This window comes from Saccopteryx bilineata, chromosome 3 (assembly GCF_036850765.1).
Source record: "Saccopteryx bilineata isolate mSacBil1 chromosome 3, mSacBil1_pri_phased_curated, whole genome shotgun sequence".
Taxonomy (NCBI): domain Eukaryota; kingdom Metazoa; phylum Chordata; class Mammalia; order Chiroptera; family Emballonuridae; genus Saccopteryx; species Saccopteryx bilineata.
The window spans coordinates 80,357,229-80,373,482 of NC_089492.1; the positions used below are offsets into that span (position 1 = coordinate 80,357,229).

At 43.9% G+C, this 16,254-nt stretch overlaps 1 protein-coding gene across 1 annotated transcript in view; it reads right to left on the bottom strand.

Moving 5' to 3' along the window:
• Positions 1 to 15,213, bottom strand: part of CNGB3 (cyclic nucleotide gated channel subunit beta 3) — a 133,580-nt gene extending 118,367 nt beyond the window's left edge. Inside the window, exons 1-3 of the mRNA XM_066264697.1 lie at positions 15,074 to 15,213; positions 12,198 to 12,279; positions 1,571 to 1,697 (exon numbers count right to left, since the gene is read on the bottom strand). Of these exons, the coding sequence (XP_066120794.1) occupies positions 1,571 to 1,697; positions 12,198 to 12,279; positions 15,074 to 15,184 (320 nt within the window). The 5' untranslated portion in view covers positions 15,185 to 15,213. The remainder of the gene's footprint in view (positions 1 to 1,570; positions 1,698 to 12,197; positions 12,280 to 15,073) is intronic.
• Between the last annotated feature and the right edge of the window lie 1,041 nt (positions 15,214 to 16,254).

A 16,254-nucleotide genomic window follows, 5' to 3' on the forward strand; every position in this document is an offset into this window, starting at 1 on the left:
TTGGCCAGCACTGTCGTACGCCCAGCCGGGTAACGCTTGCGCTGCCAGACGCAGAGCAGTCATGGCTAGCGATTGTGGTCATAAAGTCGAATGGTCATAAATTGCATAGGTCGTAAGTCGATCAATACCTGTACTGGGAATGGGTATGAGTGCCAAGAACTGCAGCCCTGGAAATGTTAGTTATGGCTTCAACCCCAGGCCTTTAAAAATCTACCTATACACAGCAGTTATTACAAAACATTAAATTTACTAAAATAAATGCTAGAAAGAGAGATTGGCTCAGAAATTTAGCTATTGATTAAAGGTGAGTGTGTTGGTGGGAGGGGCAAATAAGTCCTACTCTGGAATTTGAGTCCTTTGAAATTTGACCTTGGCTTAGTGACCCTGTTACTGTAGGCAAACTATTGACCCCTTGGTGGCCTGGCTGCTTATCTGTGAAGACAGTCCTGACCCACAAAAAGGATGGCAAACCATTCTGTAAACACCGATAGTAATACAAATAATAAAGTAATTACTTACCCAGGCTGTAAGATCTGAGTTTTTGTCTCAGAGTTTAAGCATCTTCTCTCTGCCAAATTTAATTTTTGTTAAAGAGCATTTTTGTGGGTGCGTGTGGGTAGAGTGAGCGTGTGTGTATTTTTACATACGGCCAAACCTGCGCTCATTGAAAATGCACTCTCTCTGGTGCCTATTGTTCAGACTGCTCTACAAGGGATCTAGGTTGTCACATAACCCTGATGGCAGCTCCCAGCTTAATGCAGGATAGGAACCTGCTGAGGAGCGGTGGGGTTGGGGCTGGGGGAGGAGTTGGCATTTTTAACTTCTTTTAAATGACAGCTCTTCCTGACTGTTCATTGTGAAGGGTACAGTTTCATTGTATCAGAGTCCTACTGAAATTATTATTAACTGTACTTAAGCATTTCAGATGGAAACAGCAGGACCATAATAACATGCCAAGAAGTGGCACAGTAAAGGGGCTCCTGGTTGTGCTGCATTGTGAATTTACCCATTCACATTGGAACCACCATCTCTTTTGTGATCTGTCCAGTAATCTGGTGGGAAGTGTTTATAAAACTGTATTCCTTCGGTGGCACGGAGATGACTCATTTCTGTAATTATACTTGGTTCTCAGGCCACACTGTCTTTAGTTAATGAAAAGAAGTAATAATCGATTTCTTGGGAAAATAAAATATTTACAGAATTGGAATAGCTCCTCCTTTGTGAACTTGGGAGAAGAACCACACACTCTCTTCAATTCCTTTATGTTAGAATCCATGCCTAGTAATATGTCGGGATACTAATACTCAGATGTGGAGCAGCAGTGTCTGTGTTGGTGAGATCCAGCCTACAGTCAATGGCTGCCCAGCTCCTCCTGGTTAGTGGCCACAAGTGACTGGTCAGGGACAATGAGCAGGACAGACACCACCTTTCTGATCTGGCCAGTTCCCATGTGGTGTGTGACCACTAAATTCACCCTCTCTTCACCCAGCTCATTCGGGGAGTGTGAGAACTTTCCATGCAGGCTGAGCAGCATCTCTAACATGTATGGAGTGTGTTATTGAACCCTTACCTGGCCACACCTTCTTCCTCAGCCCCTTCTTCCTTCTGCTCAGCTGTTGTCCTGGTCGGTGCTGCTGGGCTTTGAGAATATGACTTGCTGTTCAGATCCCTGAGCAGAATTTTCTCTGAGGTTTTATCTATGGAAAAGAAAGAACACGTACATAGACTATATACCACTCTTCATGGAGCTCCATGGGACAATCCGAGCTACAGAGACGCTACATGTTTCTCCAGAAAAGGCGTCAGTAATATCTCCCAGAGGATTCCAGCTAGACCAGGTGGGACCCTGTGCAGACAGGCTGATGAGAAATAGACTGAAAAGTGTTGTGTTATGGAACCAAAAGTTTGCAAAGTGTATTTCTTCCCAAAGTCAGTCAAGCTGAAGAATCATTATTCAAAACTCATTTTTGGTTCTGCTAAGGCATTCATAATTGATGGCTGAATGATGCATCGTAAAGTTCAGAAAAGCAGAGTACGCAGAAATGATGTCATTATTTTTTCAGAATTTTGAGGTATAATTTTTAGTGCAATTGGAGTTTTGCGTTTGCTTTGATCTTTAACTACGGCATCCTTTCTGAGGAAGCAACACAAACGAATATGCACTGGTTTCACATTCAGTCCCCCAAATTAAACTTTCCCTTCAAGTCTATAAATATAATTTTCAATTAATATAGTCTAAATTGTATTTTACCCAGAGGATAATCAATTCACTGGTAAATATTTGGATTATAGAGAAAGTTTTAATGAAAGTAAATTACTTAACTATAAAAAAATATACAGAAGCAACAAAAAAAATACAATGAACACAAGACAACAGTTATTCATTACCCACAGATTCTAATTTCTTTTTAATTGGATGTGCAGTGCTTTGAAAGTTGAAATCAAGACCCAAATTGTAACTCTTATTTTATGGTAATACATTATAATTTAAAAGAGTTAAGCCAATCCAGTATTGAAAATCTGGATTTACTTATTTGACAACAGTTTTCACCATACAAATCCTGTAATATGGACATTTCTAGGATCCGTCTAAAATCTTTAAACGTGGCCCTGGCCGGTTGGCTCAGCGGTAGAGCGTCGGCCTGGCATGAGGGGTACCCGGGTTCGATTCCCGGCCAGGGCACATAGGAGAAGCGCCCATTTGCTTCTCCACCCCCTCCCCCTTCCTCTCTGTCTCTCTCTTCCCCTCCCGCAGCCGAAACTCCATTGGAGCAAGGATGGCCCGGGCGCTGGGAATGGCTTCTTGGCCTCTGCCCCAGGCGCTAGAGTGGCTCTGGTCGCGGCAGAGCGACGCCCCGGAGGGGCAGAGCATCGCTCCCTGGTGGGCAGAGCGTCGCCCCTGGTGAGCGTGCTGGGTGGATCCCGGTCGGACGCATGCTATCTGACTGTCTCTCCCCATTTCCAGCTTCAGAAAAATACAAAAAAAAAAAATCTTTAAATGTACTAAACTTTTCAGGCACGTATTTCAGGACTAAAGGGAATGATAAAACTGAGTCACTAATTATAGTTTTTAAAGATTTTATTTATTCATTTTAGAGAGAAGAGGAAGAGAGAGAAAGGAAGAAGGAGAAAGAGAGAAGGAGAAGGGGGGAGAAGCAGGAAGCATCAACTCCCATATGTGCCTTGACCAGGCAAGCCCAGGGTTTTGAACTGGTGATCTCAGGGTTCCAGGTTGATGCTCTATGCACTGCGCCAGTACAGGTCAGGCACTAATTACAGTTTTTAAAAGTTAACAACCAAGAAAGCTTAAAGCCTGGGTTTGCCACAGCAGCTTTCTTCATTATGTACCACCTATCTGCCTTAATTTGGAAATTACGGTAATTTTGGATAAAAGATCGAAAACTCAGTAACAAGTAAGTTTTTGTCATGTTTAAATGAAACCCCCCCACCCCCAATACCCAGATTTTCTGTGCTACAGAGGAGGTCACTATACCCATGGCTTTGATGTCTATGTCTGAAAGCCACGTTCTGGGCTCGGCCTTGCTGAGAGCTGACAGACAGGACCCTCATAGACAGCACGGTGGCACACCGGTGTGCTGATCTGCACTGAGCTGATTTCAGAGTGAAAAACAGCACGTTCAAGATGTCATTTAGTACTAAGAGGTGGCTCTGACTGCCGCTAGACATAAGAGAGAGGGATCTATGTCCCTATGTGTTGGGGTTAAGCTATATATTTTTTTCCCATTTCTCCTTAACCAACTCCAAAAATCTCACTTTTCAAATCTTGGACATCATGTAACATACTGCTGCCTATGAAAGTAGTGGCCACATTCTTGTCCCAGGTCCACAGACATTGAGGCCATCGCTGCGGGACACTTCAGAGAATGCTCCTCACCTCTGGCCTGATGTCCAGTGCACCCAGGGTCTGGACCCCTTGTGGCTGCACGCTGTGTGCGCCTTGTTCACGTGAGAGGACTGAGGGTTAACACAAGCTCCCTAAAGGTGTCTGAACCAAAACAGGGTTAGGAACTGTGAGGTTGATACACTTTTCTAGGAACCTGCCCCTCGTAGAAAATTAGGGTGAAATAGAACATGAAATATGAGGAAAAGAATCAGAAAAGAAAAAAAAACAACAACTTCTTAATCTAAAACATGCAGAAAATATGAAACAATATTCCCTAAGAGGCTTTTTATTGTCTATTTTTCACAAAAGCGAACTATAAGCTGCATCTCTCAGCAAGCATATGAATTACATTTGCAGGATTGATTTTCTGCCTATGCCAACTAAGTGGCCAGCGTTCTGCAAGGGTCCTCTTCTCCATTAACAAGGAATCTTGGTGTCTACTCCTAATGGCTGGATTATACTGACTCTAAATAGGTGTTTGCACCTTACCAGGTCATCTCTGGACTTCTCCGGGACTTTCCGAGATGACCCTGCCTCGGTTATGGCAAATCTAGGGTAGTTAGAAATAAATGACAGCGTCCTCTGCTTTGTACATGAGCATTGTGATTACAAAGCAAACCCTCAAGCATGGCTTGTAGATGGAGATGAGACACCAGTTAGTGTCCATTCTTGAACTCAGCAGAACCATTTAAAAAATACCCATGGGGTTGTAAAAGGACCCCTGTCAGCCATAGTCCCGGAAGTGTCTTTCTCCATGCAGCAGCGTGTTTTTTGTCTGTGGGAGCAGATGGTCAGGCTGTCTGCATTGTCTGCATTGTGAAAGAGCCATCTAAATCCACGTCTAGTCTTACTCCAGCATCTTTCTCAACTGCACACTGGACTTCTTCCCAACCTCACATGTGGGCAGCAGCAGTCCCTCTCTAATGGGTCTTTGGTCCACTGTGCTCTCTGCTTGCTGGGTAGCAGCTGCCAGACCCATCAGCACACTTGGTCAAGTTCTGCTCGGGGCTGTGTGCCCGCGGCAGACATGATGTCGGAAATCTCAGTATTCTGAAAGGACTGGTTGGACTGTGAGTGAAGAACCAGCACACCCGGCTGACGTGTCTTTGTCCTGGCAGGGTCTCACTCTGGCCTCTAGCATCTACTTCCAAATGGCCTGGCCCCGTGCAGCAGTAAGTCAGGGAGACTCATGCAGGCGTGCAACAACTACTTCCCTCTTCCCATGATACACTAACCATTGGCCCTCCACGTTTTATCAGTGGTTCTAAGTAGCTGCTGAAAAAGGAAGGATGCAAAGAAAGGACCTGTTTTGGGGATAAGGTTATGAATGAGACAGGCATTGGTTCACCAGGCTTTTTTGGAGGATGGATATAGAAATAGAAGACTTGAAACTATTTCACTATTTCACTGATGGGAACATTGGATGTGGGAAATGCTAGCACTTAGTTGACTTCCTGCCTCTTCAAACATCAAAGGCATCGCGAGCTTTGTCTCAAAGTCAAATCTCCTTTTATTAGACACCAACAATCTCTCAGTGACTAGATGTCAGATGAATTAACAGAGACTATGTCTGAGGACTTCAGTCATGTGCACACAAGATACTATTCTTTCCTTCTTCAGGCATGACCATGTGGAGGTAAAATCACGGATAACACGCTTTTAAGAAGTGTATGATTAGTGATTATTTTCTGGCACCACCGTTTTATTTTTGACTCAGTTTGTGGTTAATTGTGTAGTTGCTGGAATACATAATGTCCTTAGAATAATTTCAGTGATAACACTTGGATCACACTTGAAATGTTATAATATCTTTGTAGACTGTCAAATGACATACAGGAAGTTGACAAACATTACATGAATGCATCTACCATGTAACCAAAAAGCATGCCCTAAGATATCCGGAACAAAAAAATGGAATGTTTTATATCAGGAAGTGCTCATGCAATCCAGAGGGGCATCCCGAGGGAAGGAATAAGGTCGGTTATGAGGAATGGCTGAGGAACTTTGGTTCATTAACTGAACTACTGAAGACAAACCAGTGACCTAACAGCTATGTCAAATTGTTTGAATGGCTCTTACGTCGAGAAGAAATAGATTCCCTCCATATGTTCCAGAAGGCAGAGAAGGTCCATCAGTGGGAGTCACAAAATAAATGCCCAAACAAGCCCCCAAATATTCTAATAAGAAAACTTGTTTATCAGCAAACGCATGGCTGTGAGGCAGTGACAGCCATATAAGGCTGTGTGGGCAAAAGCTGGAGGCAGGGCTCGGGAGGGGAGGGGCAGAGGACCCCCAGTCAGCCGTGATCTGCTGTAATGTCCTGGGGGATGTTTAAAAAATTCGGGGTTCACCCTGGCCAGATAGCTCAGTTGGTAAGAGCATCATCCTGAAACGCAGAGGTTGCTGGTCAAGGCACATATAGAAACAGATTGATGTTCCTGTCTTTCCCTTCTGCTCTCAAAAATCAGTAAAATGAAAAGAAACTTTAAAAATTCAGGGTATTTCCTCACAAGTAAGAAAATGAACCAGTCAGCAAACAAGAATGCAGATCTGTACACAGGAGCTTTGGTCTGTGTGAGGATCAAACAATTCCGTCCTCTTTCAATGTCATGCTTGGTTTCAGGAACTTTTTTTACTGGGGTTAATTCTTCCGGAAAGTACATTTTATGCACAGGCATTAAGGAGTGCGGTGAGTTACCGAAGCTGGGTACCCAATGGAGAGCGTGAGTCCTGACATCACTAATTCTCTGGGTGACTCTGGCTAAGTTGCTTTTCTATAATGATTTCCTCATCCATAAAATGAGAGACAGTTTTGTCATGGGGATTTCTGTGAGGATTAGATAAAGACTTCATTCAAGAAAACGGCAATATAAACACAAAGTGTTCTGCCAGCCAGACTGGGGTGAATCATCTTTTTAAAAGAAGAGCCCCATGGACTCGTGGCTGTGTACATTCATGCATGTGAGGCACGCCAGAGCTCCTGTCCCCATAAATGCATCCCAGGGACTGGGAAAGCAGAAAGCAATTTCCTACAAATTAGCTGCATCTTTTAACAGAAAGAAGCCTGACAGCATAGCATTGAACTTAATTAAATTATGCAAGTATACTTGAATCATACAAACTAGAAGAAGTAGGGTATTTTATATATAAAAAAAGAAAATAAGAAAAAAAGAAAAGAAAACCCTGCTTCATCCTTGTTGGCTGGAGTCTCTAGTATTACAAGCAGGTGGAAACTGAGGAATTTTATTAGTTAGAGCCTGGTCTTGTCTTTGATAATGAAAACAGAGAGACTTCTGGGCCTTGCTGCTCCTTCCAGCTGATGGGTCCCCACCCTTGTTCTCTGCTGTGCCCTCAGTGGGACCCAGCCCCATGGGGACAACGCAGGGGTCTCAGGCAGCAGACTGTACTCTCTGGAACATGGACCAGGCAATGAGCAGATGGAGTGTGAGCAGGCCAGAGCACGGCGGACCGGGGGAAACATAGCCTTCATGAGAGACGGAGCTGTGATGACTGAGAATGAGAGACAGAGACAGCAATGAGGCCCCAGGGCTGCCTCTGCCCCCCAGTGGGTTTTCAGTTCTGCTGTCCACAGGTTTTCTTATAATGAGCCCTCACCACCTAGGGTATCAGCATGGTGACAATTTTTGTCATCCCTTCAAATTAGAAAGCATATTATATTTTTCCTTAACTTAACAACATCAACATTTTTACCCCATGTCACAAATTTCCAGGTTTGGAGGATTAGGGTAAGGATGTTTTTGAGGGGCCATTAGTCGGCCCACCACCCCACACTAGCTACAGGCACCTAACTCTGGTCCATTTCCACACAAATAGTCACCTCATAGCATCATAAACCGTCAGGTATGTTACTGAGACACCTTCTGATAACAGAACATTGTTTAAAGAAGCATTTAAAGTAATACAAGTGATGTGAAAGCCTAAGAAGGATGTTTGTAATCAAAAGAGGACTTCAGACAGTTATCTTCACTTGAATCCAAATGCATCATTTTCTTTACTTCCATGAATAATATGGATTAAACCGTGCTCTGCAGAAGATAAGAGTTCTATAATCAGAAATCACATCTGCAGATGTTGTGACATTGCCCCTGAATGTTTTGAAGTGGAAGACATAAAAATACCAAGCACATATAAGAGGCTATCTTTATACATTAGCACTTCTGCTTTTTCAAAACAAGATATCGTAAACATAATTGTTATTCTTATCAAAGTCTCCGAAGACATGCAGAGTCTGCAGATATGAACGAAAACATTCTCTGCCTTCCCACACAAATAGCTCCTCTGCTAAATGAAGCTTCCACAAAAGCTTCTATTGCCAGCTAGAAAAAACGAAGCTTACAAATATACTTGGAAAAAAAAAAAAAAAGCATAATACGGATAAGGATAAACTTGTCAAAGCAGAGATGAGATCCTCGGTTTCATGCTGTTAGCACTGTATTTCTACGTGAGAAGAATTGTGCATTTGAAACCGTTGTCATTATAAAATAACTCATAGTAAAGCAGAATGGTGGTTTGAATGACTTGGTAATTCTGTGGGTTTATTCTTATATTCTGTGTTCTTGCTTCCCTTGGCTCGCATAGGTGTGAGCAGACTGCATCAGTCTTCCTCATGCCTCCCGCTGTTAACCACTCTTCGAGGGATGCAAGAAAACGTTTGCTGTGACCTACAGAAGGGCCTACCTCTCCGTCTGAAAAAATTTGAAGATTTGTGTTTTTCAATTGTTGATAAAACATGTCAAGAACACATTTTTTTTTTTGCTACATCCTCTTGGTATAGGAATCTCACTATTTGTGCAAGTTTTACATAAGTGAACTTCTATCAGAAAACAGCCAATTATCCGATGTTTCCCTCTGAGACACATCGCATGGAATACTGACTCAGAGAATCGACCCACTGAACAGCCGAGCTTTCATCATCAGTTAGGACGAGAGATTAAATTGCTTTCATGTGACAAACTTATCGCAGCATGTTTCCTGTTCTCCTTTCCCTGGGGCAGGCAAAGGCTGATGCCTTGGGAGACACTGTTGTGTATCTGGGCTGAGAGGAGCAGGTGAGAAAGACGGCAGGGAAGCTGCTGACATGGAGAGAAGCATTCCAGCCTGAATAAAGTCCTGGAGCTGGTCTTCAAAGAAAGTAAACAAAATCCATAACACTAAAGTGAATTTCCTCCTCCCTGCTTTTTAAAGAAATTATATTGTGGAAAGTGAGTAGCCAACTGGTGGTGGTGCAGTGTTTAGAATGTTGACCCAGAATGCTGAGATCCCAGATTCAAAACCCTGAGGTCTCAGGCTTGAGGACAGGCTCACTAGCTTGAGTGCAGGGTTGCTGGCTTGAGTGTGGAATTATCGATATGATCCCATGGTCACTGGCTTGAGCCCAAGGTCACTGGTTTGAGCAAGAAGTCACTGGCTTTGCTGGAGCCCCCCGGTTAAGGCACATATGAGAAAGCAATCAGTGAACAATTAAGGTGCCGCAACTATGAGGTGATGCTTCTTACTCTCTCCTCCCTCTCTCCCCGGCCCTTTATCTCGCTCGCTCTTTCTCTTTCACAAATCGATTTAAAAAAAGAAAAAAAAAATGGTTACAGAGATCATAAAAAAATAGAAATATAAATTAGATTAGGAAAAATAACCTATCTTTATAACGTTATAAAATATTCTAAGTGGGAACATACTTTCCTCCAGCTAGTCAAGTTCATTAACCACCCTCCTGATACTAACGGTTTTTTCCCTCACAAGGGTCCTTCACTTTTCCCTGCGGGAGGAGCCATCAAATGTAACAGAGAAGGGCATTTCTTCATTTTTAATTGTGGAGATCCTTCTGCCAGAAGATAGCTTACTCACAGTCTTTCTTACTTAAGAAGTCTTTCTTACTTCTTTATTTACAACCCTGCCCATAATTCTCATGTATTTCTCATTTTTTTCCCCCCTTAGAGACAGAAATTGTGGCTATTAAAATCTGTTTGCCTCTGTTCAAAAATTTGTTCGGATGAAAACACAAAGTCATTAAAAATCATGTGTGCACTCTTAATATACTGCTTACAAAAATTAGGGGATGTTTAAAAATGAATATGAAGCAATAAAATATCCCCTAATTTGTGTGAGCAGTATAGATGAAAAGTAAAACCACTGACTCTATTTTTATAACAATAACCTATGTGTTTATATTTAACAGCAGCACATTCTGTCTAGAGATGCCTCTATCTGTTTGGCATTTTCTTGTTTATGGTGTAGTGCTCATCCTGGGGGCTGTGAAAAGATTGCATCAGGTCCTCCAAAGTCAAGTGAGTGAGGTCCGTTCGAGTCTGTCCTGCAGGCAACATGGAGGCCCTATGGTTCTGAGCTGACGTGAGAGCACAGGGATGGCTAAGGAGAGTTATCTGCTAACAGTGTTGGGGCTGAATGAAAAGGTAGAGAGGGGATGAAGCAGAATCCCAACTGGATGAGACCACTGACAGGGGGCTGGAACAGGTGGGCAGGATGGCAGTGCTGGGCTGGGCAGGATGAAGTGTGTCTGAGGGCAGCTATGAAAGGAGATTTGCTGACTGCTCTCCTTACGGGATGACCTAAATAGAGAAGAAAAATCATGAGTGAGGTTTCATGCTCGCTCGGAAACCTGAAGAAAGACAGGACCAGGAAGAGGAATCAGTCAGGAGAGGAAGCTTGTTGGAAGTGGAAGATAAGGAATGCAGCGTCAGACAGGCCTCTGTGGGATGCAAAGTCTGCGTGCCAGTGGCCACTGGGAGAACACGGGGCAGGCTCTGAGCAAGGAGCCGGCCCGACTGGGATCTGAGCCGGACCACTGTAGACCTGAGTGGGGTGTCCTTCGGCGTAGACGTGACTGCTAATGGGGAGCATTTAAAGGAAGAAGAGCAGGGGAGTGGACACAGCCTTTAAACACACACAATACGCACCTATTTTATTGCTCTTATGACCCATACCTGTTTACTGTGAGCTATAGTTAACACACTCTTGGCCCCCATTACTCACCACTGTATCCCCAGCCCACAGACAAGTGCCTGGCACATGGTAGGTGGTAAAAATGCATTTTTTTTGGGGGGGGGGGAGGGAGAGGATGGAAAATAGTGCAAAGTTTCCTTAAAAAAGTTTAAGAATGGAACTACCAGATGATGATTCAGCAATTATTCTTCTGAGTATATATTCAAAAAATATGAAAACACTAATTTATAAGGAGATATATACCCCTATGTTCACTGCAGCATTATTTACAATAACCAAGATATGGAAACAACCTAAGTGTCCACTGACAGGTGACTGGATAAAGAAGAGGCGGTAGATATAAAAAATGGAATGTTACTCAGCCATAAAAAGATGAAACATTTCCATTTCTTTTTTTTTTTTTTTTCATTTTTCTGAAGCTGGAAACAGGGAGAGACAGCCAGACAGACTCCCGCATGTGCCCGACCGGGATCCACCCGGCACGCCTACCAGGGGCGACGCTCTGCCCACCAGGGGGCGATGCTCTGCCCATCCTGGGCGTCGCCATGTTGCGACCAGAGCCACTCTAGCGCCTGGGGCAGAGGCCACAGAGCCATCCCCAGCGCCCGGGCCATCTTTGCTCCAACGGAGCCTTGGCTGCGGGAGGGGAAGAGAGAGACAGAGAGGGAAAGCGTGGCGGAGGGGTGGAGAAGCAAATGGGCGCTTCTCCTGTGTGCCCTGGCCGGAATTGAACCCAGGTCCTCCGCACGCTAGGCCGACGCTCTACCGCTGAGCCAACCGGCCAGGGCCGAAACATTTCCATTTCTGATAACACAGATGGGTCTTGAGAGTATTATATGACATGAAATAAGTCAGACAGAAAAGGACAAAAACTGTAAGATTTCACATTATATTATATGTGAAACATAACACAAAAATAACAAATGAACTAACAAAACAAAGAAAAACAAACTCATAGACACAGACAACAGGTTGCTGGCTACTAGAAGGGGGTGTGTGTGAAATGGGTGACCCCGGGGATACATGTTAACATTAGGAAACTGGATTTTGAGCATACAGTTATTCACTTAACAATGTTGCACACCTGAACATAACGTTACTAGCCAATGTTACCTCAATAAATTTTATTTTAAAAGCATCTAATGAATAATGACTAAATGAAAAAAAATGTTTTTATAAGTATTCAGATTTCAAATAGTCTCAAAGTGTGACCCTGTATAAGTTACTTAATCAAGGACAATTGTTTCATCAGACAACAGATTTCAGAGAAATATGCATGTCTCTTTAGTTTTTTCTTACAGGTTTGGGCTCTGACCTTGTATTTTGGTGCTCGCCTCTTCAGATGTGACCGGGGTCATCGTGGTTTTGCGAGACGTCCTTTCACTATTGTTCTTTCCCTTTGAGGAACCAAATAGAGAGAGAGTGTGCATGGTTAAGTCACACACAGATTAAGTGGAATGTGAAATATAACACAGTTTTCCATTTAACCGTCAAGCCAATTACTAGACTCAATCCTCTGCTTGTGATGTACTGGAAGTAATAATTCTTCTTGCACTTGAATGAGTGGCCAGCCCACAGGCACCCCTTGTTCTCACCACAGTGGTGGCTGCACCTTCTGGGCATGCGTTCCCTGATGCTGGTCCGCAGGTCTCCGCCTGAGTGCTGGTCAGTCCTGGTCTAGCTCGCGTGCTAAGAACTTAAAATGAGAGGAGGAAGAGAGCAGTTCTGTGTGTTTACTCAAAGCTCTTCTGTCCCTGCATTATTTCATTAGCTCCTCCCTCATCGCTTTTCTGAACAGCTAAAGTGTCCCTTGAAATGTCAGTGTGTTTCACTGGACATGGCCAGTCACACCTGAGAATGTTCCTCTGCGGAGAGAGTGAGACAGGACACAGGGTTAGAACAGGGGCACACTGGCCTACAGTGGGATGGGGGGACAGACACACAAAAATGTAACTGCAACAAAACGTTACACTTGAGGAGACAATGCCTGTGGAGGCCAGAGATGGACCCACATGCTTGATTCTACGAGAGTAGGAGAAAAGGAAGCCACTGTTAAAAAGGAAGTGGGTCTTGATTTTACAAAAGAGATGAGCTCTCTGTTTTGCGGATGGGCAAGGCATAGAAAGTATTCCTGTTCTGAACAGCACAGCCTCGTGACCTAGCTCTCAGGTGTTGAGACCGCAGGTGCTGAGGGTCCAGTCCAGGCTCTGCACTTTGGGAGCTGTGTATGAGCAGCAAATCCTAACAGGACCCATGGCTGCTTTGAGGACTCATGACAACCGTGCACTTCACATGGCCCACAGTAACTGCTGTGAGCTCTCACTGTGGGCTCTACGGGAAAACAGTCATGACAGCAAGGGTGCAACATCACTGCAGTGACTTTCCCAGTGAAGAACCCACCTTGGAGAGCTAAAGGGACACACCCAGATCAACATTTGTGATAATCTATGGGTTTTTACACATATAAATAACTTCTAACGTTGAGAAAGCAATCAATGAACAACTAAGGTGCCACAACAAAGAATTGATGCTTCTCATCTCTCTCCCTTCCTGTCTATCTCTTGCTTAAAACAAAACAAAACAAAACAAAACAAAAACAAACAAAAAAATCTTCTAACATGTGGGATTGTTTATTCTGACGTAAGAATTAGAAAGAAGGCCCTGGCTGGATGGCTCAGCGGTAGAGCATCGGCCTAGCGTGCGGAGGACCTGGGTTCGATTCCCGGCCAGGGCACACAGGAGAAGTGCCCATTTGCTTCTCCACCCCTCCGCCGCGCCTTCCTCTCTGTCTCTCTCTTCCCCTCCCGCAGCCAAGGCTCCATTGGAGCAAAGATGGCCCGGGCGCTGGGGATGGCTCTGTGGCCTCTACCTCAGGCACTAGAGTGGCTCTGGTTGCAACATGGCGACGCCCAGGATGGGCAGAGCATTGCCCCCTGGTTGGGCAGAGCGTCGCCCCCTGGTGGGCGTGCCGGGTGGATCCCGGTCGGGCACATGCGGGAGTCTGTCTGACTGTCTCTCCCTGTTTCCAGCTTCAGAAAAATGCAAAAAAAAAAAAAAAAAAAAAAAAAAGAATTAGAAAGAAGTCCGGGGCGCTTGCCAGAGGTCAGGCTGACCACCCTGTCTCTGTCTCCTGCCTATTGCAGAAACAGTCAGCGTTAGAGAGAATGGCAAGTTTTCCAGGCCCACGTTCAGTGTGTTCTACACGCCAGGCTCCTGCTCCTTTAAACCTGAATCATGAGACCTTGCTACTCTGTCTCTGAGGTACACACCTGCTTGTACTTGACAGCTTTCATCTAATTCTCTTAGATGAAAAAATAATTACTGCTCTATAAACCTTACATAGCTCTTGCAGGTAAATGCTCTGTAGACAGTTGTAAGTGAATACTGATCATATAATTATCACTTTGGGTTTATGTCTGTCACATAAACACACATTATTAATAATAATGGTATAATTGGGAACTCCCTTCCATGTACTTTATACATATGATACATATGTCTCTAGTTTGTATAACAAGGCGGTATTATCTTCATGTTACAGATGAGTAGATTCAGGGTTTATGAAAACTTTGTCCAGTGCGGGGTTTCTCCACTTCAGCAGTACTGACATTCTGAACTGGATGACTCTGTGTTGTCACAGAGGGCCATCCTGTTCATCCTAGCTAGTTCAGCCACATCGCTCATCTTTATCCACTCAATGCCAGCAATGTCCATGTCCTAGAGCTCTGATAACCAGAAATATCTCTAGACACGGCCAACTGTTCCTAGAGGCAAAACCACTCCCTAAAGAGAACTCCTGGTCTGGAGAAATGACTGCTCATTTGTAGTTTAGTAAGACCAGGATGTTTGACATTCCTTGTTGAAACTGAATCACACAGCTGATTTAATATTCAAGACATGATTCCATTCTGGACGATGGTAGCAATAAAAACCAACAATGAGAAGTCTTATTCAGCTTTTCCAAATCCCAATATGGTCTTCTAAACATTTATCATTGTTTAAAAAAAATATATATATATATATAGAATACCTAAAACAATGGGGATAAACCCCAAAGACAAACAGTGCGTGACCCCGACGGTGGGGTATAACAGCAAGAAGCAGTCTTAGATCTCACAGTGTTTGGGAGAATCCCTCACCAGACAAGAATTGCTGAGAATAGGGACTGACTTAGACATGTAAAGAGCATACCTGTGTCCTCGGCCGCAGAGACTGACAGCTGGGATCAGGACCTTGTTTATTCTCTTCATCCTCTTCTAAAGGCCTCACCTTGTTGACTTTTCTTATCAGCGGTTTGAACATCTTCTCAGAGGTGGTTCTGAAAGCTTCTATTTTTCTGCCTCTGTGTCTCAAGGTAGAGAAATGTACTCTGTTTTTTCTTTTAATTAGTAGACAAGCCAATTAGTTGTTTAATCAGGATTTTGTTCTGATTAATTCCTACAGACAACTCTCCAGCTAGTCAGGGCTTTGGCTTAAGAGCTGCAAATTACTTCTGCTTCTGCAAGCTGAGTGGCGTACATGAACCTCAGAGAGTGCAGATTTCTTCAGAATATTTATAGGGAGAGGATTAAACAAAACTTTATCACTGATTTGAATGAAATATGATCAAATTGTCAATTGGTTTATTTTTCTAATTACCCACCTACTAATCTCCATCTATATAATTTTAATCAAAGTAACACATGCAAATGATTAAAAAAATAAAATGTGCACCAAGTCCCATATTGCAAAGCAACAGGTCACTCCCCAAAGGCCCCATGTCTAGTCCTACATCATTAGGCAACTCCTGTCTCTTTTTTCTGTTTTGGTGGCTCTTTCTTTTTCTTATCAGGCCTCAGTATTTTATTGTTTGACTAACTTGTTAAACAATCTAATGAAAAAGGAGACATATTGCTTACCATTCCTAGCAGCCTAAATGCTTACCACACACTGATGCTGAGTGCATTAGAATTTAACAGAAGAGGCCATCAGTTTGTCAGGACCACGTAACCAGCACCCTAGACCAGAGGCTTAAACCACAGAAATGATTTTCTCACAGTTGTGGAGGCTGGGTGTCCGAGATCCAGGTGTCCACAGGGTTGGTTTCTCCTGCAGACCATGAGGGAAGGAACTGTTCCAGGTCTCTCTCCTCAGCGTGGAGATGGCCATATTCTCCCTGCATCCTCACATCACCTTCACTCTGTTCACATTTGTGTCCAAATTCCCTCTCCTAATAAGGAAACCAGCTATAGTGGAGTAGGTCTCACCTTAATGACCACATTTTAATTTTTTTATTTTCTGAAGCTGGAAACGGGGACTCCCGCATGCGCCCGACCGGGATCCACCCGGCACGCCCACCAGGGGGCGACGCTCTGCCCATATGGGGTGTCACT